The sequence below is a fragment of the Pseudopipra pipra genome, chromosome 16 (genome assembly GCF_036250125.1).
Source record: "Pseudopipra pipra isolate bDixPip1 chromosome 16, bDixPip1.hap1, whole genome shotgun sequence".
Taxonomy (NCBI): Eukaryota; Metazoa; Chordata; class Aves; order Passeriformes; family Pipridae; genus Pseudopipra; species Pseudopipra pipra.
Window position 1 is genome coordinate 2,933,064 of NC_087564.1, and position 24,269 is coordinate 2,957,332.

Here is a 24,269-nt window from a genome sequence, read left to right on the forward strand (position 1 = left end):
CAAAAGCTCCTTCTACCCCTCATCACCCAGCAAACCTTCCCCAGGCCACAGATCCTGCACAGTGAGCAGCACTAAGGACAGTCAGGTCCAAGGACAGGCGGTACTGGCCCTGGGAGGACACGCAGCCAGAGCTCCCAGTCCCAACCCTCCCACCCCTGGTCCAGAGCAGCAGCTCCTAATTGCCCCCCCAGCCATCCCAAACAGCCCCCTCACTGCTGGGAAGCTGTGAGGCACCCGGGACCCCCACAGGGCTGGGAGCAGGACCCAGGCAGGCGCCAGCCGGGCTCGAGGGGCCGGGGCTGTGCTGGCACGTTCCAGCAGAGCCATGGAGGGGGGCCAGGACAGAGCCACGGTCTGGAGCTTTGCTGGGAGCTCCATTAAAATGCATGAGCTGCGCTGGCCCTAATGATGAGCAGAGCTGTCAAACAAGGAGCTTGTCCCAGCTAATTATCTCTAACGAGGGCAGAGTGTCAGGGTCCCCGAGGAGCTGGGCAGCAGCTTCCCACTCAGCTCAGTTGCAGCAGAGAGAGGAGATAAGCAAATCTCATTGTGCTGGCCTAGCTGCACAATCATTAATTAGGCAAATGTGACCTTCTGTGCCAGTTTGCTCTTGAGAACCTGGACTCACTGGAGCCGGGACACACAGGCTGGAAACATCCCAGCTTTTGCCACCCAACCTGTCCCTCCTGTGCCCCTGCAGAGGCAGCACAGCCTCAGCCTGGCAGTCCTAACCAGCCAGCCCTACCAGTCAGGGGCTGTGCCACACTCCCCTGGGGGGCTCAAGTACCCCTGGGGAGGGCTCCAGCCCCTTTTCTGGCCCAAGGAGCAGCAGAGAAGTCTGATCTTCATGAAACGCTGTTTAGATCATATTCAACTCAACCACATCCCTCACCCCAACCCCCAGCACAGCCCTGCAGAGGCTCTGTGCCTACCCAGCACCTGCCTCTGCACCTCCTCTCCCCCAGATCTTTAAGGCACTGGGTGCCACTCCCCCGTGGTCCTACTCCACTCCAGTGCAGAGGGGACGAACCACACTCTGCTCTACAAGCCCAGTTCCTCTCTCCTCAGTCACTGTGGCTCACAAATGGAGCAGTGCACTTGCCCTGATGAACCAGAGAGGGGGAACATGTCTCAGCCCAAGACATGGTTAAGGAGAAGTCTCTTCTGGGGGCAAGTAATGATCCAGAGATACAGCTCACAAAAGGTCCAGCCTGCAAGCTCTGTGCTTGTCCCTCCCCTCAGAGCTGAAGGGAGAGGGGGAGAGGCTGGTTTTGATCCACCCAGAAACCCACTGCAGGATCACGAAGCTTCCAAACAACACCAGGGACACACAGTGCTGTTCACCAGCCTGTAATTATGGCAAGTGCTTTGCACTCCCTTGTTGCCAGACAGCAGCAAAGGCTTCAACACCCATTTCAACTACATTTGTACAAAATAAAAGATTTAAAAGTCACCAATTTCAAAGAGAAACAGCACAGTAACCCAGGGGTTAGTGAGCTGTGTGGCCCAGCCCCACCTGCTGAGGCAGGGGTTTGGGGGCACACTTTTGGGGGCACAACCATGTCTGCTGCACAAGGCTGGGGACTGATCTGAGTTACACCAGCACAGTGTCTCACAGTCCCTGCTATAACACACTCATGAGCAGTAAGTATCAGAGAAAAGTTAGAAAAGTTTACTGATATTCCCAAAATATATTTCATTTTATCTCATGATCAAGCTCTCAACAGCAGCCAACTGTTTGTACAGGCAAAACAACCACACTAAGTCAGTCTGACAGGAACGCTCTCAGAGGCCACAGCACAGAAACTCCTTCCTCAGCCCACAGGAGCAGGTTCTCACTGAATTTAGGCTGTCATTAGACTTCAATAACATGCTCCTGGGCACACTCTTCACGTGGCCCCTTCCCCACCAGTGTGGTTCAGACAGCAGACCCACTGAACCCCACAGCTCCATCTACAGCAGAGGTTCTGCTCCAGAAGCTTGTTTTCTTCTACTGTTTCTGGGCTGCCTGTTCTTTCAGTCGGTTGACAAGCTCCTCAGCATACACCTTGAAGAGTGGGACAGGGTCCTGCAGCAGAGCAGAGGAGACACCACTGAGAAGGAGTGAACCTGAGCAGTGCAGTGGGGAGCCCAGGGAGTGCTGACAGGTAAAACCAGAGGAAGATGTGACCAGGCTTTTTTCACTGGCTGATCCTCCAGCCACAGCTGCTGCTCAGCTCTCTAGTCCTCCCTCAGAGATGACAGGCACCTGGGGGACATTCAGCAGCTTCCCCAGTCCTGACAGCACATGAGAAACATCAGCAGCTCCCAGAGATCCCTTTCCTTTTAAAAAGCTTCCCTCCCTCCCCTTGTTGCCCACCATCAGAGCTGTCCTGAAGCATGTGGGTGAACACATCCCTGAAGAAGCTGGAGCCCCATATGGTTTGTGGCTCAGGAGTGCTCAGGCTGCTCAGCTCAGCTGGATGTGCAGCCACGACACCTCAGTGCTGAGCACTGCCTCAGGAACTCACCTTTTTTTCCAGGAGCCTCTGTTTTTCTATGGCTTCTACCAAACTCAAGCCAACCCATTCAGCTTCCTCTTCTGGGATGACAAATTCCTGTGGTAAAAGGAGGAGCAGGTGGTACAATCTTTGTAGGTGACCAAGATACAAATCCTCTCTATGCCCAGGACATAAAGATGATCTAGTAAGAACATTACTGTGGACAAATCTTATAACACTCTTCCCTCATTTCTGGCAACCAAACCCCACTTCCCTGCTCTCCTCCTTCCTTAGCAGGGGTCCTGCTTTATCTGATCTGCAGTTGCAGCTCTCTTTTGTGTAGTTCTGGGGCTGTTTCTCAGCACAGCTCCATGGACTGTGGGTGCTGGTGATGTTTCCACGCTGGCAACCACCCCCAGCTCACAAAACTGAACAGCCCAGGGGCACTCTGGGCTCCTCACTGCAGGGTCAGTACAAATCCTCACTGCTTTGGCAGTGCCAGCTCCTACCTGTGCTTATTGCAGACCCTCACTGATCTCAAATCACAGCAATAGTACTGCTTGTTGTGCTCCTAAATGGTGAGCACAGAGATTGGGAACCCACAGGGAGACAAGGAAAACCTGGTGATGTTTAGATTTTCTCTGCCTACACCCTGGAGCACCAGGTGGTGATTGGACAGCCTGGACAAACCCCAGGGTGGGCACTGCAGGCCAGGCACCCACCTTGTACTTGTCATAGATGGCCTCTCTCTTGGCTGGGTCGTCGGGATCCAGGCTGGGATCCCTCCGTGCCAGGCGCAGCAGCATCGTCCGCTTCAGGTCCATCCCCAGCTTTGAGCACATGTCAGCTTTGGGGGTCTGGGGGAAGAGAGCTGGAGTCAAACTGCACCCAGGGACCAGTCTGCCAGCACTCAGCACTGGAAAGTTATCCATGCACTGCAGAGGTGCTCAGGACACACGTTGCGAGAGGGGAAAGATCCGCTGGGTTTGTTCTGGAGCCACTATGATCATGGTTCTGGTTTTTAATATCAAGAGCTCCAGTCAAGAGGGTATTAAAGGCTGGGAGCTTTAGGCCTGCACTAAAACATTAACAGCAGGAGCTGTTCAGCCTGGAGGAGACTGGGGAGACACCACTCAGCCCACTTCCCTGGGGAACCTCTTCCAGCACCCAACCACCCTCTGGGTGAAGAACCTTTCCCTGATATCCAACCCAACCTCCCGACACAACTTTGGGCCATCTCTGTGAGTATGCTGAGGTGGAACTTCATGTGTTTTAGTTTAGTCCATCACTCCTCTGCAGCTTCCTCAGAATGGGGAGCGGGGAGGGGCAGCTCTGATCTCTGCTCTGTGTGAGCAGTGCCAGGACCCAGGGAACGGCTGGAGCTGTGCCAGGGCAGGGTTAGGTTCGATATCAGCAAAAGGTTCTTCCCCCAGAGGGTGGTTGGGCACTGAACAGGCTCCCTAGGGTGGTGGTCATGGCCCCAAGGCTGCCAGAGCTCCAGGAGTGTTTGGACAATGCTCTCACAGATTGTTGGGGTGTCCTGTGCAGGGCCAGGAGTTGGACTCATGATCCTTGTGGGTCCCTCCCAGGTCATGACATTCTGACTCTGTTCCACCACCCCCAAGCCCATAGGGGCAGGTGGGCACAGCCCCACGAGCTGCACCGGGAGCCCCTGAGCACCTTGAGGATGTAGAAGTCGAAGCCGAAGGCGGCGTCGATGAGGTCGAGGGTGCGCATGGTGACGGTGATGGTCAGCGTGGCGTCCAGGATCTCGCTGTAGAACTGCCGCCGGAACAGCTGCGGCTTCCACGTCTTGGGCAGCCTGGTGGAGAGCTGGGCACGGCCGGGCCGTCAGGGACGGGGCCGTTCTCCCGGTCCCCCCCGCGGGCCCGGTGACCCCGGCCCGGCGCTCACCTTGTCGTTCCGCGCGTATCGGAAGCCGCGCACCCAGCCCTCCCCGCCCCACAGCCCCTCGTTGGCGGCGGGCGGGAAGTACACGGGCACCGGCACGTCCTGCACGCGCTCGCGGGCCCCGGTGCGCGGGTTGCGCCGGTAGCGCTGGCCGTGCGGCCGCCAGTGCACCGGCGTGGGCGGCGTGTCGTCCTCCAGCGAGGCCAGGTAGTGCTGCGGCAGCCGCGCGCAGATGCCCTCCCGCAGACGCAGCGCCGCCCAGAGCCGCGGCGGGACCCGGTGCAGCGGCATCGCCCCCGGATCCGGCACCGACCGCCGGCACCGGGACCCACCGCCGGCACCGACCGCCGGCACTTCCGCTTCCGCCCCGCTGCCGCGGGGGGGGCGCGACGGCGGCCGCGAGGGGCCGCGCCGCGCCCGCGTTTCGCCTGGTCGGTGCGAGGGGATGGCGCCCTGGGGAGCCCAGAGACAGGACGAGCGATGGGCTGAACTCAAACACATGAGTTGCACCTCAGCACGCTCGTGGGAACGGCCTGGAGCTGTGTCAGGCGAGGTTTGGTTGGATATCAGGGGAAGGTTCTTCCCCCCAGAGGGTGCTCGGGCACTGAACAGGCTCCCCAAGGCAACGGCCTGAGTTGGTCTCCCCTCAATCTCCTCTTTTCCAGGCTCAACAGCTGCTGCCTTGGATGTTTTAGTGCAGGTCTAAAGCTACCAAGAGGTCAAGAAGTTTTCGGACAGGGCTGTCGGGGACAGGGTGACATTGTTGGGCTGTCCTGTGCAGAGCCAGGAGGTGGATTTGATGATCCCTGCGGGTCCCTCCCAGCTCAGGATATTCAGTGATCCTGTGCAGAACTTCTTCACACTGAGGGGGTCAGAGCACTGGGACAGGTGCCCAGGGAGGGTGTGGAATCTCCCTCTCCGGAGACATTCCAAACCCACCTGGACTCGTTCCTGTGTCACCCGCTCCAGGTTGAACTGGATGATCTCCAGAGGTCGCTTCCAACCCCAATAATTCTGTGATTCTGTGACTGCAGCCACCACGTGCCTGCCCGCAAATACCGTCACCTTTATTAAATTATAAAACCGTAAGCTTTAAAATTTACCGTATAAAATAATCACAGGTATTAACAGCAAAGAAAAAAAATAACCTTTTTTTTTTTTTTTTTTCCCCCAGACACAGGAATTTGCTCAGATTTTACCCAGAATAATTAACACCCCCCCTTCTGCTGCAGGTACCAACCCAAGCTCGGGCCAGGCCAGCAGTGGGAGGGCAAAGCAGAACGAACAATCAAACACAAAATAAACAATCATGTCAGTGGGATTTCTCTCCCCAAAGCTTCTCCTGCTTCCAGCACGGAAATCCCTGAAGGGAAAGGCCCGATGAGGAATTATTGCTTTCTATGGTAACCGGTGACACCCGGCCACACCAGTGGCATCAGGTTACCCTGGCAGCACACACCCACACTGGTAGCACCTGGGTCACACCAGCAGCACCCAGGTCACACTGGTGGTGCCCAGGTCACACTGACAGCATCCAGGTCACACCGTTGGCACCTGGGTCACACCAGCAGCACCCAGGTCACACTGGCAGCACCTGGGTCACACTGGTGGTGCCCAGATCACACTGACAGCATCTGGGTCACACTGGTGGCACCTGGGTCACACTGGTGGTGCCCAGATCACACTGACAGCATCTGGGTCACACTGGTGGTGCCCAGGTCACACTGGCAGCACCCAGATCTCACTGGTGGCACCCAGGTCACACCAGTGGAACCTGGGTGACACTGTCAGCACACAGACACACCAAGGTAACCTGGGTCACACTGGCAGCACCCAGGTCACATTGGTGGCACCCAGGTCACACTGGCAGCACCTGGGTTACACTGGCAGCACCCAGGTCACATTGGTGGCACCTGGGTCACACTGGTGGCACCCAGGTCACACTGGCAGCACTTGGCTCACACCAGCAGTGCCCAGATCACAGTGGTAGCTGCTGGGTCACACCAGTGGCACCTGGGTCACACCAACAGCACCCATGTCAACACCAGTGGCACCTGGGTCACGCTGGCAGCACACCCAGGTCACACTGGTGGCCCCCAGGCCACCCCGGCGGCCTGGCACGGACGGCACGGCTGTGAAGGAGCGGCGGTCACCTCCACAGTGCTGGGGCCACAACGCCGCTGTGCAAACCGAGACAGGGGGGAAAAAAGTGCCTAAAAGTGGTCAAAGTTGGAGGAAGCCCTGAGGGCCCAACATCCCCCCTCCTGCCATGCTGTCCTGGATGGCAGCAGCAAATGAAAGATGGGGGATACGGGTGGTGATGGGGGGGTGACACTGCTGGGTGCAGACAAGTGTCCTTCGCTTGTCCTGCTTAAAAAGTGGGAGTTTGCAGAGGAAGGGGAGGCAGAGGGATAAAGTGCAGAGCTGAGCTGGGTGCTCTTCAAAGCAAAGAAATAACCCCGAGGAGGCAAATCCTTCATTAGTAGCTCTTTCCTCCCCAAAGCCACCTGAGGGGCTCCCAGCAGCACACACCAGACCGACCACAGCTGGGATGAAACCAGCAAGGAACGATGGATTTGAGCCCTTTTCTGCAGATTAAGGATGGGCAAAGACAACTTCCCTGGTTGCCAAGTTTCTGCCCTTGCTTTCTGCGTGCCCTAAAGTAAGGCTTAAGTGAGACAGACGCTGCAAAGGAGACCATGGCCACCTCGGGAGACCATGGTGATGCTCCTGGCCGGGGTGGGACACTGCAGTGTCCTCAGATCAGCCAGGACTCTGCAGCACATCCAGCCTCTGAGGCACAGCAGGCTGGAGAAGCAGGGCTGTACAGCTCAGGCACCATCCTGGACCACCCAGGCAGAGCTCTGCCCACACCAAACACCCCAAAAAGGAGGAAAACGGTGAATCCCTGAACACCAGCAGCCTGGATCCTTACAGAGCTCAAGTCAAACTTACACTAAACCCTGCACTGCTGCAGGTTTCACAGCTCTGGCTGAGATGCCACTGCTGCCTTTTGCATGTCCCCACATGGGGTTTTTCACATTCGTGCCAAGTCTGATCCTGAATCCAGGGCCCAAGTCCCAGCCTCATTCTTCCCCCCCAGAATCAGGACCAGGTAGGAGCAGCAACACCTGTTTCACAGGGAGAGAGGCTCCAGACCCCGGTGGAGGCTGAGGCCAAGGGCCCAGCACTCCCAGAGATCAGCTTCCTCCCCCCCATCAGCACCAAGGGCATGCAGCAGCATTTGCCCCCCAGATCAGTAGAACTTCTCTCGGGTTCAAATGCTGACTGCAGGATGGCAGGGGAAGCCCCTGTCCCACAGGTCTCTGCCAGGACAGGGGGCAGAGAGAAGAGCCCAGCAGCCAAAGCCTTGGCTCCAGCTCAGCGTGGGCAAAGCCCAAGCCTCATGGATGCAGCGGGGGGGGGAAAGGGTTGGCCATTTCCCCTAGGGCCATGGGGAGGTGGGGGACAGGCTATTCCTTGATCTGGAACCATGAAGAGCCTGCCCCATCCCAGCAGAAAAGCAGAGGTGGCCTCAAACTCGTCTCCACAAGACCAGCCCACCATCTTCACCTTTAAACCCGGTCCACACTGGGCCCCCCTGGCCAGGGGATGAGCAGTAAGAGGATTGACCATGTGCGAGGGGCAGCCCAGGCAAAGAGCAGCTTCCCCAGCCCTCCACCCCCACGAGAGGGAGCTGGGCAGGTCAGGTCACAGCGTAGAGCTCCTCACGGTCGTTCTGGCAGATCTGGTAGCGACAAGTGAGCTTCTTGGACCAAGCCCAGGGCTTCTTATGCTTGTCCCGAGGAGGGAGCAGGAAAGCGACACTGCAGGCCACCAGCACGTGCCAGATGCTGTGGGTGTAGTAGTAGTTCTCATTGGTTTCCATGAATGCATACACTGAGATGGCAATGAAAGCCAAGGTGATCCCTGGGAGGAGGTAGAAGACCCAGCGCTTCCACGAGGAGGGGTAGCAGTGTCTGCGTTTGGTTCCGTGGTGAACCTGGGAGGGTCAGAGCACAGAGGGGTTGAGCAGCCAAGCAGAAGCTCAGGCAGGGTCTGCCTGACCCTGGAGCATCTGCCAGCCTCCCAGCAACAGGGTGTGCCTGCTGCCCCTGAGAAATGCGGCCTCTCCCCTTCTTGGGCCCTTCTCTTGTGTGCAAAAGGCCCCCTCCAGCTGTGGCACCAAAGCCCAGCACAGATGCCATAGGTCCTGGCCAGGGCACCAGCCAAGTGCTTTGGGACAGCATTGCAGCTCCAGGTGTGCACTCACTGGACTGTGCTGAGACCCAGAACCGAGGGATTTCTGGGATTTCTCAGCTAGTGGAGGGCTGGAAGGTGAATCCCTTGCCCTGCCCCTTCCACCTGGGTGTTTCAAGGTGACCAAGCCATGCCTGTGGATGGGCTGGAGCCTTGGGGCTGCTCTGCCACCATCATTCTCTGCAGGGGAGCAAAGGGCAGCAGGTCCTGCCTGGCTGCCCTCACTTACCCACGCTGCAATCATGATGACGAGGGCGAAGAGGCAGGGACCCATCATGTTCCACACCCCTCTGCGGTCCAGCTGCAGGGACATGGCAATTAACAAGGTCCCCAAGATGAAAAGGACCTGGAAAAGAGATACCACCACTACCACCAGCAGCTCATCTACTGCCAGAGCACAGCCAGCCATGCCAGAGGCAGGGAGGACCTCTCCTCCTGGCCACCCAGCCCTGCATCTGTGCAAGAGTTGGGAGAAACACCTTCAGATGGAGAAACCAGAGAACCCACAAACCTTTCCCCCAAACCTCAGTCCCTTCAGGCCCAGTCCCTCCAAGCATGCAGGTTCACAAGCCAAACTCCTGGGACAAAACACACCCACTGGTTTAAAAATCAGGGTGGCACTGGGTGACAAACAGGCTTTGTCACCGGGCTGGTCATTAAAATACAGAGGTGAGAGGGCTCAGCGTGGCCACCTGTGGCTTGGCTGGCTCAGGGCTGGCCGGGCCACGCGGGGTTACCTGACACTCACGTATTTCAGGATCTTCTTCACCCGGGCCATGCACAGGATGGTCACCCAGATGGACACCACGGAGCCCAGGAAGTCACAGTACTGCAGCGTGTCGTAGTCCATGATGCACATCACTGCAACGCCCGGCTGGTCACACGCGTGGTAGAACTGCAGCCAGGGACAAAAGCAAAGGCCAGGTGGATCCAGCAGCACCACACAGTGCTCTGGGAAGGAGAGGCAGGAGAAGGCTCAGCCCACAGCAGGCAGTGCCTCCAGGAAGCTCCACCAAACCACTCTGGCGTTATGGAAAGCAAGTGAGAACAAACATCAACCTGCACCCTCCCAGCAGCAGCCAGGAGCTCCTGGGACAGCACCTTCTGGTGCTAAATGCTCCAACCCCATCTCCATCCCTGGGGTCCCAGCCCCAAATATGAGCACCCTCAGTGTGGGCTGAAGATCCCAGGGAAAAGAACACCCCTTCCAGCTCTGAAATGTGTTGTTGGAACAAGTCCAGAGAAGGCCACGAAGTTGGTAAGAGGAGTGGAGCAGCTCCCCTACAAAGACAGGCTGAGAATTTTGGGGCTGCTCAGCCTGGAGAAGAGAAGGTTGTGTGAGACTCCACAGCAACTTTCCAGTATCTGAAGGGGGCTATAGGAAAACTGGAGAGGGACTCTGCATCAGGAACTGTAGTGACAGTACCAGGAGTAATGGGTACAAATTGAAAGAGGGGAAATTTAGGTTAAATATTAGGAAGAAATTTTTTACTGTGAGTGTGGTTAGACACTGGAACAGCTTGCCCAGGGAGGCTGTGGATGCCCCAACCCTGGCAGTGTTCAAAGCCAGGCTGGATAAGGCCTTAAGGAATCTGGTCTAGTGGGAGGTGTCCCTGCCCATGGCACAGGGTGGTTGGGACTAGATGATCTTTAAGGTCCATTCCAACCCCTTGACATAATTCCATGATTCCATGACATGTCCATGGAGGTGCTTGTCTAATGATCCTAGAAGCAACCTGTGGAGCTCCAGGATGGGCTGCTCCACCAAGGACTTTTCTTTGGTGCAGCATTCCCAATGCCCAGGGGGGAGCTGGAGGGGGACCCAACAGAAGGCAGTCCCTACCGTGGAGAAGAACATGGTGTAGGTGTAGACAGAGGCCTCCACCAGGTAGTAGCGATAGACAGCGACTGCTATGGCTGGCAGGAACATGAGGTTGCTCAGGGTGAGCAGGAGGGTGGCCAGGTTCTGTGCCCCGATGGACTGGGCCTTGGTGTCGTCCGTGCAGCTCCACCCACCCCAACCTGCGGAGCAGAGAGGCTTCTGTGGATCTCACAGGCCCTACCTGGTCATCCCACAGCCCCCAGCAGGAGCCTGGGATGCCTCAGGAGGTGCAGTCACACACTTGGACTATCCCAGAGCCTCCTCTCCCTCACTCCATCAGCCACTCACAGTCCTCAGGATGGTCTCGTTACTCATCACATGCTCTGCTGTGGGAAGCTGGGGAACCCCAGCAGAGCTCCATGTCTGCTCTGAGGACATCCCCCAGGTTGTTCCCACGTAGCTGAGGCCATCCTACACCCAGACTGGTACTTTCCATCCCCACAGCAACTCAACACACATGCTCCTTGCTGTGAGACAGCATTCAAGGCTTCACATGATGGTATGAGCTGGCTGCAAGATCCCTACAGGTCCCAGGAACCAGGGTGGAGAATGATCCCCAGCATTGAGGAAGCCATTGGGCTTCTCTCCTACCACCTGTAACGGCAGGGCAGACCCCAAACCCAGGTCAGGCTGCTCTGGGCCTTGTCCAACTGACTTTTTAAGATCTCCAAGGATGGAGACCTGGATACTGTGCAAAGACAAACAGCCTGAGGGGGAAAAGATTGGTCTTCTTTGATTTAGGTGGAAGCCTCCTTGCTGCAGCCTATGTCTGTGGGCTCCTGCCCTTCCCTGTGCTCCCCCTGCAGAGCCAGTTCCAGGGTCCCTGTAACCCCGTGGGCAGCAGAAAGTGCAATTTGATCCCACTCCAACTCCTCCAAGGTGAACAAACCCACTGCCTCAGCCCACGGTGACATCCAGGGCTGCACAGGATGGTGGGAGTGAAAATTTCCTAAAGGACAGTGCCTGGCATAGGGCACAATTCTCAGCCTCTGACTGGATACCAAGGACTGAACTGAGACAGCCTCTATAAACACAAATCTGCATTTTTTTTATTATTTAAATGATTTTAATTAAAGATTAAGATGCCCATGCCCTCCTTTTCAGGAAAGGAGGTCAGCCTCAGGGCAGATGAGGGATGTGCAGGCACTCCACGGTCAAGGAGCTTAGTTAAAAGTAACATCCATCCCATTCCAGAGTCACTAGAGCAGCTCTGGCCCTGGAGAGCAGCAGGGAAGCTGCTCTCCCTGGTTTATTTCTGGGTCACCAATATGCAGATGGGGCATTTTGCTGCGAGTGATTCAGCGGAAAGCTGTCCTCAGCCTGATTCCCCAGTTCCCTTGAGGTGCTCTGGGCTTCCCAGAACCTGGCAGCCCTCGGGGAAATTAGGATGCTGCTCTCCCTCTCGCTCCTCACCCATCATCAGCACTGCAGCAGGGAGGTCCTGGCTCAGGCCCAGAGCAGCAGGGAACCACAGTCTGCCTTGTCCTTCTGCTGAGAACAGGTACACGGAGCCACCCAAGCACAGCAGAGCTCATCTTCCCCACAGCACAGACTGCACCATCCTCTCAGGCCATTAAGATAATTAGCAGCTGACACAGATGTTCCTCCTCCAGGGGCACCTCCAGAGTCTAAGGCTTTTGGCAGGAGACAGACAGGGACTCCTTGTATCCCACACCAGGAACCTACACAGCAAACCTCCCTGAAAGGCACAGACTCTGACATAGGCGTTTTCAAGCTCCCTAATCTCTCTGGGGATGCTCAGAAACACCTCTCCAAGCCCCGGGGAGCCTCCAAGCCCAATTCCCCATCACCCTTGGGGTGCCCTGTGTTTCCCCAGACTGCGCTTCCCCGGGCGCTGTGACGCCGGCAGCCACAGCAGACCCCAGGCTCCCCATCCCAAACACCACCGCCCTACAAAGTGTCCTCCCCTCGGGGAGGATGGCAGAGCTTCCCAGGAAAATGCACTCACCAGCCTTGCAGCTGCAGGCAGCGTAGAGGTACCCGTGTCTCCTCAGGAGGCTGCACTGCCCGTAGGGGCCGCAGTCGTTGAAGCAGGGGGTGAGGTACGCGAACACCGTCACTTTGGCTTCTGCACTGGGACATTCTCTGCAAGGACAGCAGGTCCCCTTGGCACCCCAGACCTTTGGGCAGCCCTGAGCCCTGCTCCCAAGGATCTAACCGTGCTCCTGCATGCAAGCTCCCTGCTATTTGGAGATTTGCTCCATCCCTCCTACGACCTCAGAGCAGAGTCTACTCCCTCTCCACCTGGACTGCCAAACTGATGTCCAGGTGGGTGTCAGCTCTCCCCAGACCCCATGACAGACCAGTGTAACCACCACTCTTTTACATCATGCACTCATCCCAGCAGGCAGAAAACTAGCAGAGAGGCAAACTGCAGGAGTATGGGCACAGCTGCCTGCATCTCTAAGACCTCCCAAAAGGGTAACATCAGCAATTATTTCCCAATTTATCACCTCAAAATCCACCAGGGGAAGGGGAAGCTCACCCAGGCAGGCTCTGCCATCTGCAGTCTGCATGATATGTGCCAGCTTGACACTGGTTAAGCTGTTTGGGTGCCCACTGCCTCCCCCCTCCCAGAGGTGAGGACTGAGGGTCAGTTTTGCTCACAAGAGCCAAGGCCAGTGGGATTTGGAGGCAGAGTGCTCTGAACAGGCCCCAGGGTGGGATGACACACCAGACTCACCCCTGGCCCTTTGGGCAGAGCAGCTGCAGGGACAGGAACCAGTCATCAGTCTGAGGGTACAGGACAATCAGCATTGCCTCTGCAGAGGATGTGCTCACGCTCAGAGGGTAGCCCTGGGAAAAAGCTGGAAGGAAACAGGGTGCTGTGATGGACCAGACTTGGGAAGAAGGGCCCACAACAACCCCAGGCTGCGACTGATCACACAGGAATCAGATGCTCCAGTGGCTCCTTGCTCCCATGCTCAGGAGGCACCAGGGGGATGGAGAGGATCCCTGCTCCCAAGACCCTTGTTTTTTCATTCATCTCAATTCTCAGTACCTGTCTGCACAGCACAGGGCACCTGGAACAGCCTGTTGTCTTGGCTACTCCTCCAGTGCAGAGCTTAGCTTCTCTGCACACCAGCAATGCCTTGACCATCCCCAAACCTCCTGCTAAGAAGGCTGGAAGAGCTGGTAACCAGACCTTCCTTTAGTGGAGGCTAACTCCTGGTGCCAAACCACCACCTGCACCCCAGCACCCTGGGAATGTGCCAGCACAAAGACCTCAGGAGGGTTTGTTCCGAAATCAGCTGCCCTGGGACACCCCACAAAGTCCTGAGTCAGTTCAAAATCAGTTTCCCTGGGACACCCCACGAAGTCCTGAGTCAGCTGACAGCCCATGAGGTCTAAAAGCAGAGCAGTGAGATGCCCAGCTGAGCTGGTGGCAGGTGCCAGCCTCTCCTACCTGTGCTGCAGTTCCGTGTGGCATTGAGGGACAGCACCGGGGAGGCAGCACTCACACATCCAACCACGGTGGCATTGGTCAGGCTCACAGATGTCTGTGCAAACAGAGCAGTGTCCCATGTCACAGCACCCCAATGCCATCCCCCTGCACCGTTTATCTCCCACAGGGCCCACGGCAGACAGGAGCAGCAGGTGACAGTAAATCCTGCAGGTCACCCATCATCGATTCAGCAGGTTTCTGACCAAACCCATGTTCACCTCGCCCTGTGCTGCCACCGTGTTATGTAGTGGCTAAAAGGCAAGAGACCCTCCCGGGGGAACTGCCCCAAAGCTGGGACACTGACACATCAACACCACCAGAGGCTGCAGGACATCAGGGCTGAGCCCTGCTCCAGCCCTCGGGAAGTTTCATAGAATTTCAGGTGGCTGATTTTGGGGGGGGTCCCTGAAGGAGCCTGGGAATCAGTGACTTGGGCAGGAACATCCCTGAGTTTCCCTGCTCAGCCTCCTCTCCTGGTGGCAAGGTGCCAGGCTCCCGAGGAGAAGATGGCACTGCAGCTGCTTCCCGTTTTGTCTCCTCTGCATCACCGCCGCCACATGCCGCAAGCTGTGGCATTCGAATTGGAGCTGGCAGGTGGGACATGCTGGAAGCAGCTAGAACAGGCTCAGAGTGTTTTGTAGCAACAGAAAGAAAGAGAAGTAGTCCCACAACCCCTGGAGTGTGCTGGCAAACCCGCCCAGGAGCAGGGACAAAACCCCGCAAAGAGGGCACAACCATCAGTCAGCCCCCTCACCTTGTTAAGCAGGAGACTGACCACGAGGGAGCCCCCGCTGTCCATGCCAGTGTTGAGGTTGAGCAGGAGCAGGGTCGGGGACAGGGAGTTCACGGGCACGCTGGGACCGTTGAGGAGCCTGTAGCGCACGGACACAACATCCAGGTCCTCACGGACCACGGGCTGGTTCTGCAGGCAGGAGCTCCTCTGGCCAGACGTGTTGCGTGGAGCCTCTCCAGCAGCCTGAGCAGAGCTCCCTGCTGCCCCTGTGGTACCTGGTCTGGCACCAGCCTGGCTCTGGTTTAGGCTGATGAAGTTAAGGAAGGAACTGGCGCTTCCTGGTCTGCAAACTGTAAAGGATAAGAAGGACAGGAATCAGCACAGCCAGGACCAGCACCTCACCCAGGCAGACCCCAGCAGCTCCAGCCCTCCAAGTGATAGCACAAACTGGGGGGGTGTCCATCACTGCAGCACTGGCTGCAGCCCCAGAAAGGCACCACCTCTGCAGGGGGAGCATCCACAAACTGGGACAGTGCTGGAAGCCAGACAGCAGTACAGTGGGTGGAAGCACCCTGGAGCTGCAGGGACGGGGGAAGAGAAGAAGGGATAACACAGCATCATCAAGGTACCCAGGGACTACTCACTAGCCAGCAGCAGAGCTGAGCACTCAGCTGTCCCAGAGCCACAGGCTGCATAAAAGTCTCTCCCAGCTCCCCAAACATGAGCAGACAAGACTGAGCAGAAAGGAGAAGCCAACCCAGTGAAGCTACAGGCACAAGCCATCATGGCAGATGGAGTTGAGTGTGACACTTAAGAGTCCCAGTGCTGGAGCCTGTCCATTGCTCCCAAAGACTCTTGTGCTCCCCTCTAACACCTGTGCCAGGCCTTCCAGCACACAGGATGAGGCTCTGCTTTGAGGAGGGGATGGCAGAACCCCCAGCAGAAGAAAGCTTTAAAAATGTACCTAGTTGGTGAGCTTCCAGCAGTCAAACAGGGATTATGGTCAGGTAATAGGATGCAAAGACACCACAAGGGACTTGTGACCCCCTGAGTCACAAGGTGTCACCTGAAATGGCGACATCCCCTCACTACAGACCCAGACATTTCCCCATGTAAACCTCTGTGAGATGGTTTCCTGTCCATAACCTGCTTGTGGCCAATTGATAGTCAACACAGCATTAGTCTGGTACACTCACCCCAAACTATTCTTCACACCAAATCTTAAGCCAGCCACTGCTTCCCAAACAACCTTTGGAAAAGGTCATTGCTTCAGAGACCCTGAACTTCTCAGGCATTTCCAAAACCGGCAGCTCTAGCAAGTGTCACTCTGGAGTGGACACTGGAGCCTTCACTTTTGACCCCAAAGCAACGATTAGGCCTTGGGCCTCCAAGAGGAGGCAACCAGCATGCTGGGGGATGCAGGCCACCACAGCCAGGCAACCAAAGGCCCAAGAGAGACACAGCAGACACAGAGTTCCCTCTGGTCCTTTCCACAGGGCTGGAGGAAGCGGGATCCCACCTGTGAAAGAAGCCAGCATCTCCATGGACACGCTGGCATTGGCAGTGCCGAGACTCTCCACCATGATCTGCAGCCACTTCTCCCAGGGGGGCGAGTCCAGGGCCAGGCTGCAGTTTGCACTCCCTGTGCAGGTGAGGGTCTTCTGGAAGGACTGGGGCAGTGTGATGGAGCCCAGCACCACCCGCACAGCACACGCTTTCTGGTCACTTGTCAGGCAGCTCCGCAGCTGGAACCGCATCCCCGCGGCATGTTTGGGGACGAAGACCCTGCGGGAGGAGGGAACAGCACTTTGCAGAGCTTGTACTCTCAGTGCAAGCCAGCCATGACCCACCACAGTCCCCAGGGCTTTGTGGCAAGAACTGGACTGCCCTGGTTGGTGGTGTGAAAATCCTTCCCAAGGGAAACATCTCAAAGAACTAAAATTCCCGCAGTCGAACCTCTATGACCACGTGGGAAGACTTGGAGAAGGGTGCTCGTGTGCTCCCCGTGCAAACCCTACCACTGCTGCAGGGGGCTCAGCAGACAGGCTCAGAGACCCCCCATAGGAACAACAGTGGCTTCCCCCTAAGCAGCTCCCTTGGGAAATCCCTCCCCGCCCCGTGCCCCTCTGTCCACCCGCTGCCCTCACTCACTTGACATGCAGTGGCTTAGCAGGCGAGACAACGGTGTGTGGCATGGGAACACCAGGCTCCAGGACAGGCATATCAGTGAGTCTGAGCACAAACATATCTGCCTGGAACATATAGGGGCATGGAGTGGAGAAACCCTGCGGGAGGGGAGAGCACAGGGGTCAGCTGTGGCTGTGAGGAGACACACCGGGCAGGGCCGTGCGGCCGGGACCCTCCGCGGGACCCTCGGCAGGACCCTCCTCACCTTCACCTCGATCCTGCCGGCGGCCTCGGGCAGGTGGGCAGCGATGAACCAGTCCCCTGCAGCGGGGGTGGTGACGTTCACGAAGGTGGTGTTCTGCACAGCACTGCTCAGGGCGATGCTGATGTTGTAGGAAGGACGGACGGTGGCGTTGGCAGGGAAGCGAGTGCCCAGGGGGTTGATCACGGGAGGGGCTCCGTGGCGAAAGTGCCTGTGAGAGAAACCAGAGTGCCAATGAACCGAGGGGTGTACGGGCACTGGAAAGATAAAATGGGATACAAACTCAGAGGACACCCAGCTTGGCCTGGGATCGGAGAGGGAGCAGGCTGGAAACCCCCACATTTCCAAGTGGAACACAGGAGCCCTCGTTTTCATCTGGTGAGGACTGGCTGCTATTAGCTTATCCAGGATTTATTTAGAGATTGCTGTAACTTGGCTGATTATTAAGATAAGGATTAACATGGTTCCATCAAGCCTGGAAGCAAATTTCCAACACTTACTAAGGTTAAGCCCCAGCTGCAAGACTACTCCTTCTTTACAACCATCAGCAAATTCCCCTTACAGGGGAAGCCATCCACAAAGAGCTTTCATTTTCCAGCTAAGATCTGAATCTTCCTATTTCCTCTTTTAGGAAGGGTAGACAGACAGACTAAAAAGATGCTTACAAGGAGGCCCATATTGCAGACTTCAGTTCCCCAGCACTTCTGCTTTCCAGATAAGCAGCCCAGCGTTTGAAGTAGCAGGAACACATGCAGTTGAGTAACATGCAAGATATTTATTCAGTCAATTTGGCATTTAATTTGCTCGCTTTTGGGCTGCTCTGCAGCAGAATGTAATGGGTCCAGGAAGCAAATGTGACAGGTGGTATGTTTTTACCCCTTGGAGCTTGTCTGGGTTAGCCTTTGTTTCTTGGGGGTTAATTTAGCTGCTCTCTTGTCCCTCACATGCCCAAACTACAGGAAACCTTTCTGGGGAGCAGAAAGCCTGTGACAGGCTGCTCAGGAGAGCAGCTTCTAAGAGCACTGGTCTGTGCCCAGGACAGACCAGGGAAGCACAAGCCAAGCAGCTTCAGTCACTCCCAAGACCTCTGTGAACTGGGTGTCGGAGACCCACATGTCTCCACGGGCACGACTTGCCCAGGAAACCTGTTACCCTCCAAACATTCTTCCAGGTTTTTGAACTCAAATCTTCCAACAAGTCAAGTACTGCTTTAACCCCAATTCTTGCACTGAAATTGCATTTACAATCTTCTCATGCTCTTATGTTTGCAGGACGTGACATTCTTCTTTTACCTGTGCTCCACACACAGCCACAGCCCTCCCAAAGTGCCCCCAGTCTCTTCAGTTCCTCTGTACTGGGGAATTTGTCCACATCCAATCAGTTTGGGTGCACTCAAGCCCCTTGTAGTCCTGCCACATCCTTTGGCACCACGTGCAGGGTCCTGCCAGGCACAGAAAGGTCCAGGAACACCTCTGTGTGAACAGCAGACCATCCTCACTGTGAAGCTCTCTCCAGCATCTCTAAGGGGTCTCTTGGACAGCAGGTCCAACAGGTAGCCCCAGACTCACTGGCAACATGAACACAAAACACTCCTACAGGTTTAAACACAGATCCAGTGCTTGTACATTAAGAAACTGTGGCTCCTGCAGCTGAGGAACAGATGCCCAGCCTCCTACAACCAACCAGCCCCAGCATGAGCAACCAGGACAAGAGGACAGGACGCCCATGTGGGCAATCCCTGGCACAGGGACATACATACACTGTGATCTCCATGCTGGTGCACTCGGGTCCTTTCCCCCGGGATGCCTGCAGGAGCCAACGGAGCAGCACAGTGTCTTCTGGCACATGGAAGTGGAAGAGCTTGGCGTTCCCATACCAGCTGTAGAAGGACAGCTTCTGTGCACTCTGGGAGAAGTACTCGGAGACATACAGGGAGTCTGGAAGGGAGAGAGCACAGCAGTTGGTGGGGGAGCTGCTGAGGGCAGGCTCAAGGGCTTTATCCACCCACAGAAGCACATGGGAAGCTTAATCTTGCTGGAGAGGGGCCCTTTGAGTCCCTGATTTCTCATCCCAGTCCCACTAGATATGTGATGATCCATGATGATCATCACATATCCCAGATATGAACCAGCCAGAACCACCCACACCCCTGCAATGAACCATCACCCAGAGAAGGAGAGCACTAAAAGATGCCTAAACCATGCTCTGAGATGTGCTCTGAAGACGAGAGACCACCAGAGACAGCAGGGAGGAGGAAAGGTTGATGGCAGAAGGTGATGGAATAGGCAGCAGCAAACCCTGGGGCAGACAGTGCAGAGCAGAGGGGTGCAGGTAGCACAGGGGGGCCCCAGGACCCAGCAGCAGTTTATGGTGCCAAGAGGCAAGAGCTGTGCCCTTGTTTGTCTGCTCAGTGCATGGGCTGATGTTTTACATGGGCAGAGAGTGATAGGACAAGGGAGATGGTTTTAAACTAAGAAGGGAGATTTAGATTAGATGTTAGGAGGAAATCCTTCCCTGTGAGGGTGATGAGACACTGGGACAGGTTGCCCAGAGAAGCTGTGGATGATGCCCCATCTCTGGAAGTGTTCAAGGCCAGGCTGGACAAGGCTTGGAGCAACCTGATCTAGTGGAATGTGTCCCTGCCCATGGCAGAGGGACAGATGATTTTTAGGGTCCCTTCCAATCCAAACCGTTTTGTGATTATCCATTTTACTCAGCTCAGGCACATGTAGTGTCTCCCTGTGACACACAACATGATGAAAATTTCATGTGCTGCAAATGTAACTCTGCTTTCAGATGTACCTTCCAAACTCTAAAGATTTTCCTAGCTGAAAGAAGGGCTGCTGGGATAGCAAGAACAGCCCCAGGGTATGCTGAAAGGGCATGCAAGAGGACAGCAGCTACTCAGTCAAAGTGACATCAGGACTAACTATCCCTCATTCCATCCCTCTGCCCAGCTATACCTACAGATCACCCCCAGCCTGATGATCCTTTCACCTGCAAAGTTATACATTAATGAAACCAAGCAGACTGCAACTCAGGGCTGGAAAAGAAGCATCACACCAGAGCGGAGAAAGGGATAAAAGTGCACGGAGACAGCAGAGCCAAGACCATGCTGCCCCTCCAAAAACAAGGTTCATAACACTCAGCAAGGGGGTAGAAGATATGTCTTCACATCTCTGCAGAGTGCTTCCAGATGCTCCTTTTCTCCTTTGGAGTTCTCTGGAGAGAAGAGAAACTGTGGTGCCTTTCAGAGGCAGATTCATCATTTCTATTACAGAATAAGTAGCGAGTGTGGGTTAACTTGCCTTCCTCCACTGCTGCACAGGGTCATGCTGGAAACACAGAGGACCCAAGAAAGATGCCAGAGAAAGAGGAGAACAGCCCTCAAGTGGGACCAGATCCTTGGGATGTACTTCTTGCCAAGAGGGATCTAATCCTAGCAGGAACTACGATCTGTGCCCCAAAGCAGGACACTCACCGGCCTGCACCCACGGCACCGCAAAGAGACAGGAACGGTAATCATGGGTTTAACTCCCTGGCAAATTACCAAGCCAAAGCCTGCGGGCACCCTGCAAGCCCAGCAGGGAAAGGAGGAAACAGGAAAGCAAGAAATACCAGCCACGCAAGCCAGCTGGAGGATTTGCTCATGGAGGAAGAGCACGGCCGCCTGACCTTGCCGCGGGGTCCAGCCGAGGGAGCAGAGCAGTGCACGGAGGCAGGAAAGGTCACGGGGAAGGTGAGCCCTGAGCAGGACAGCCAGGAGTCCACAGCCTGTGGGCAGAGCTGTCCCACTGCGGTCCCCACACCGGGGTCATGCACAAAAGGGGCTTTTCAAGCAAATGCTCCCTGGCTGGAACTCCAGCGCAGTGCGTGGGGACTGCGGACAAGAGCTGGCTGTGATCCCCTGCAAGCCCGGGAACATTTCACACACAAAGCCTATGGAAAGGAGCTTTCATCAGTGGTGTCTATGTCCCCAGCACACCCTGCATGCACTTGGCATGTTCCTTTCTGGCAGTCCATGGAGATCTCTGGGCACAGGATGAGGGTAGGCAGGGACACAAGGCATGATTAGGGTTGCAGTCCTGCTCAACGCAACAGGTCCCATCAGGCAACCTACAACTTGCTGCTCCAACCCCACCAGCTGTCAGCCACGGTCACCACCCATCCTGCACGTCCTCACAAAGCCAAAGCATGATTTGTGTGGTTTTTTTGGGGAGGAGAGGGCAGGCAGACTGCAAAATTAAAAACTCCAGCAATCAGCAGTGCTATTTATTAAGGACTGGTCAATTATACAGAGTGAGCTCCAGCGCATTAGCAGGTCAAAGGCAGGCAGACCTGCCCTGCCCACACACTGCCTGTCACCAGGTAGGCAGCAGCTGGGGCTGTGGACAAAGTCCACTGAGAAACAGCTTCTTGTGCTGACAAGGGCCAAGCCCCCACTCACAGGCTGCACTGGGCAGCTGCACCCAGAGAGCAGGTATGTGACTCCCAGGGCACCTCTGCCTGGGCTGACAAGGAAATACCACAGGCAGATAAACGGAACATCAGTAGAGAAAAGCCAGAAAGACAGGTCACAGCAGAGGAGGTGTGTACTCCATTTGCATCGATAGAGTACTCTGGTATTAGCTGTGCTCCCTATGTGTCCATCCCAATCTATTCAGTCTGCTTGGCAACACCTGGAAAGTCCCCCTCGACTGTCCCATGGCGTAAAACAAGCTTTAAACTGAGCAAGGGACCTGTCAAATGGATGCTGTTTTCATCTTCTCCCATACAGATTTTGCATAAGCAGGTTTCAAATGTATTATGCAAAAAACAAAAGTGCTTTTAAGAGAAACAGAATGCAGTAGAATCCCTGATGATGCTGAGAGGAGACGCATTATTTCAATTTCAGAGTAAAGAGTCACCTCGTACAGCTTGAGTTTGTTTGTCCAAAGATGATCTCATGGTAGTTTTAGGAAATAATACCTTGACTGGTGGTTTCACAGGGCTTCCCATCAAAGGGACGAAGCTCTCATTTCAAAGCAGACGCTGTCTAAAGCTACAGAGTTGATGTTCAGCCCGACTGGAGGCAAGACAGGACTATGTGGCAGGATGTTTGGCCATTTAAAATGTAACAGAAAACCCCATTCCTTTCGCCGGGGTCGAAAATCCACGTAGAAATGTTGCAGAGCGAGGGACTCTCGCTCCTCTGTGGAGGAGCCGATCTTCAGCAGCGCCCAGACGTAACCCTACGGAGGCATTCCCTATGGAGGCATTCCCTGCAGAGCCGTTCCCACAGCCGGCGGGACGGCGCCGGGACAAACCCAGCACCACACCTGAGGCACAGCGGAGCTCTCCAAGGGCTGGGAACCCAGCGAGCAGGATGCCAGAGCAGGGTGGGCCTGGGGCACGGGGCCATCTCACCCCTGGCTCCCCGAGCAGAATCCGCGCTCTGCGGACTATGTGGGAGCGATAACCACCATCGACAGCGGATAACCACCGACCCCCGCGACGGGGTGAGCAGGTGAACAACCTCACCTCCCCAAACCTCTCCACCGCCACAGCAGCTGGCTGACCCTCCGGAGAGAAGGGACACGGCCCCCGCACCCCCAGCACCCCCCGCTCTGCCAAAAGCCCCGCTCCCGTCCATCCGTCTGGATGCGCTGGAAGTAAAGTAACCTAAAAACAAGGCAAAGCCAAGGAAAACAAGCACTGCCAACACAGCAGAACGCTCCGGGTCTGGCCCGACCTCCCGCTGCTCCGCAGGGCCGGCACAGACGCTGCCCCCCGGGGATGCTCAGGAGCTCCCGAATCCCTCGGGAGAGCACGAAACCACTCCAAAGTCACCGCTGAGCCACCCCGGCAGGAGCCGCGGGATGCGGGGCAGCTCCCGGGGCTCCCTCTAACACAACCCAACCGCTTTCCCACCGCCGCCTCTCCCCTCCCGGGACCCCGCCGGCCGCCCCCCGGCCCCGCCGAGCCCCCCCGGTCCCCCCGCTCCCGCCGCTCCGGGACTCACCGGGGCCGGTGCGGTTTCCGCGGCCGGCGGGCAGCGCCAGGAGCTGCAGCAGGAGCAGCAGCAGCCGCGGCAGGGGCGGCCCGGCTGCCCCGGCCATGGCCATGGCCGCCCGTCCGCCGCTGCCCCGGCCCCGCCGCCCGCCCCGCAGCGCCGCCGCCGCCGCCGCCGCTTCCGCCGCCCGCCCCGCCCCGGACCGGCCCCGGACCGGCCTCCGACCGGCCCCCCCGCGGGACCGCCTCCCGATCACGGCGAGCGAGGAGCCGGGGCTGCCCTCCCGAGTGCCACCGCCGGGGACCGGAGCATCCCCATGGGAGACAGCTCTGCGGTGGTGCCGGTGGTGATGCTCCCGCGGGAGCCTCGCGGGTTTGCTTCTCCCTGCCGTGAAGGCCGAGTCAGATGGTGATTTAAGATGGGTTTAAGCTGAAATCACAGATATCAGCATGCCTCGGTCATAACCGGGCAGCCCACTGTGCCCTCGCTTGGAAGGGAAATCACTGGGGACGCTCAGCCCTGCAGAAGGGAAATGACTGGGGAGGCTCGGCCCTGCAGTCTGAAGGGTGGTTTTATACTCGTTCCTAGAAAGTCCGATTGCCTTCTCTGCTCCCACGTATCTGCCATGTTCATAGGACTCACGGGAGATGTGGCTTTTACAGGCATGGTCAACTCATTCTCTGATTTTGCAGCTGACTTCAAAAGAGCCAGGAATCTTCCCTTTTACATGCCTTTTCCTTGGGATACCTTCTGATGTGTTCGTGTTTCCCAGCAGAACAATGCAGCCTGGGAAATATCTCAGTCCTTGCTCAGGCAAAACTCCCATCACTCGAGGTCAGCTTGGTTGAGGACTTCAGACCTGTTTCCAGTCCAGATGGACTTTCTACTTTGGGAGCTGAAAATCTTTGCTTCTTGCCCTCACAGACCTGATACACTTGTGATAAGTTCATTAGGTACAGGAAGGAAATCCCATAGGGAAGTGCCAGTCATTTCCTGGGAGGTCTGACATCACCAAAAGCCCAGTCAGAACACCTTATGTGCTCAGAGCTAGCAATGCCCTCATCTCATTCAGGAGAAGACTTTCCTGAAGTCAGCCCAGAAGCTTGAGCACATAAAGCCTGGGATGGGAAGGGACTATTCTTCTTATTCCCAGCTT

General features: G+C 56.4%; 2 protein-coding genes across 5 annotated transcripts; both read right to left on the reverse strand.

The window, feature by feature from the left end:
- Positions 1–1,649: 1,649 nt before the first annotated feature.
- Positions 1,650–4,754, reverse strand: MRPL28 (mitochondrial ribosomal protein L28). Its single transcript, XM_064672680.1, has 5 exons — positions 4,395–4,754; positions 4,161–4,313; positions 3,203–3,337; positions 2,511–2,597; positions 1,650–2,068 (listed from the first exon to the last, which is right to left on the reverse strand). The coding sequence occupies exons 1-5, from the start codon at positions 4,680–4,682 to the stop codon at positions 1,991–1,993; spliced, it is 741 nt and encodes a 246-aa protein (XP_064528750.1). The 5' UTR covers positions 4,683–4,754; the 3' UTR covers positions 1,650–1,990.
- A 679-nt stretch (positions 4,755–5,433) lies between these two features.
- PGAP6 (post-GPI attachment to proteins 6) lies at positions 5,434–23,259 on the reverse strand. 4 transcript variants are annotated; one of them, XR_010434667.1, is made up of 14 exons: positions 23,123–23,259; positions 18,881–19,058; positions 17,125–17,332; positions 16,884–17,017; positions 16,252–16,517; positions 14,754–15,082; positions 13,961–14,054; positions 13,238–13,361; positions 12,503–12,639; positions 10,495–10,673; positions 9,400–9,546; positions 8,881–8,997; positions 6,405–8,394; positions 5,434–6,204 (listed from the first exon to the last, which is right to left on the reverse strand). XR_010434667.1 is itself a non-coding variant. In XM_064672677.1 (13 exons), exons 1-13 carry the CDS (start codon positions 23,223–23,225, stop codon positions 8,098–8,100), a joined length of 2,313 nt encoding a protein of 770 aa, XP_064528747.1. In that variant the 5' UTR covers positions 23,226–23,259; the 3' UTR covers positions 5,434–8,097. The 4 variants fall into 4 exon arrangements, 2 of the variants coding, with proteins under 2 accessions (XP_064528747.1, XP_064528749.1); XR_010434668.1 differs by having other exon boundaries at positions 5,434–5,865; positions 5,946–8,394; XM_064672677.1 differs by having other exon boundaries at positions 5,434–8,394.
- Positions 23,260–24,269: the final 1,010 nt, after the last annotated feature.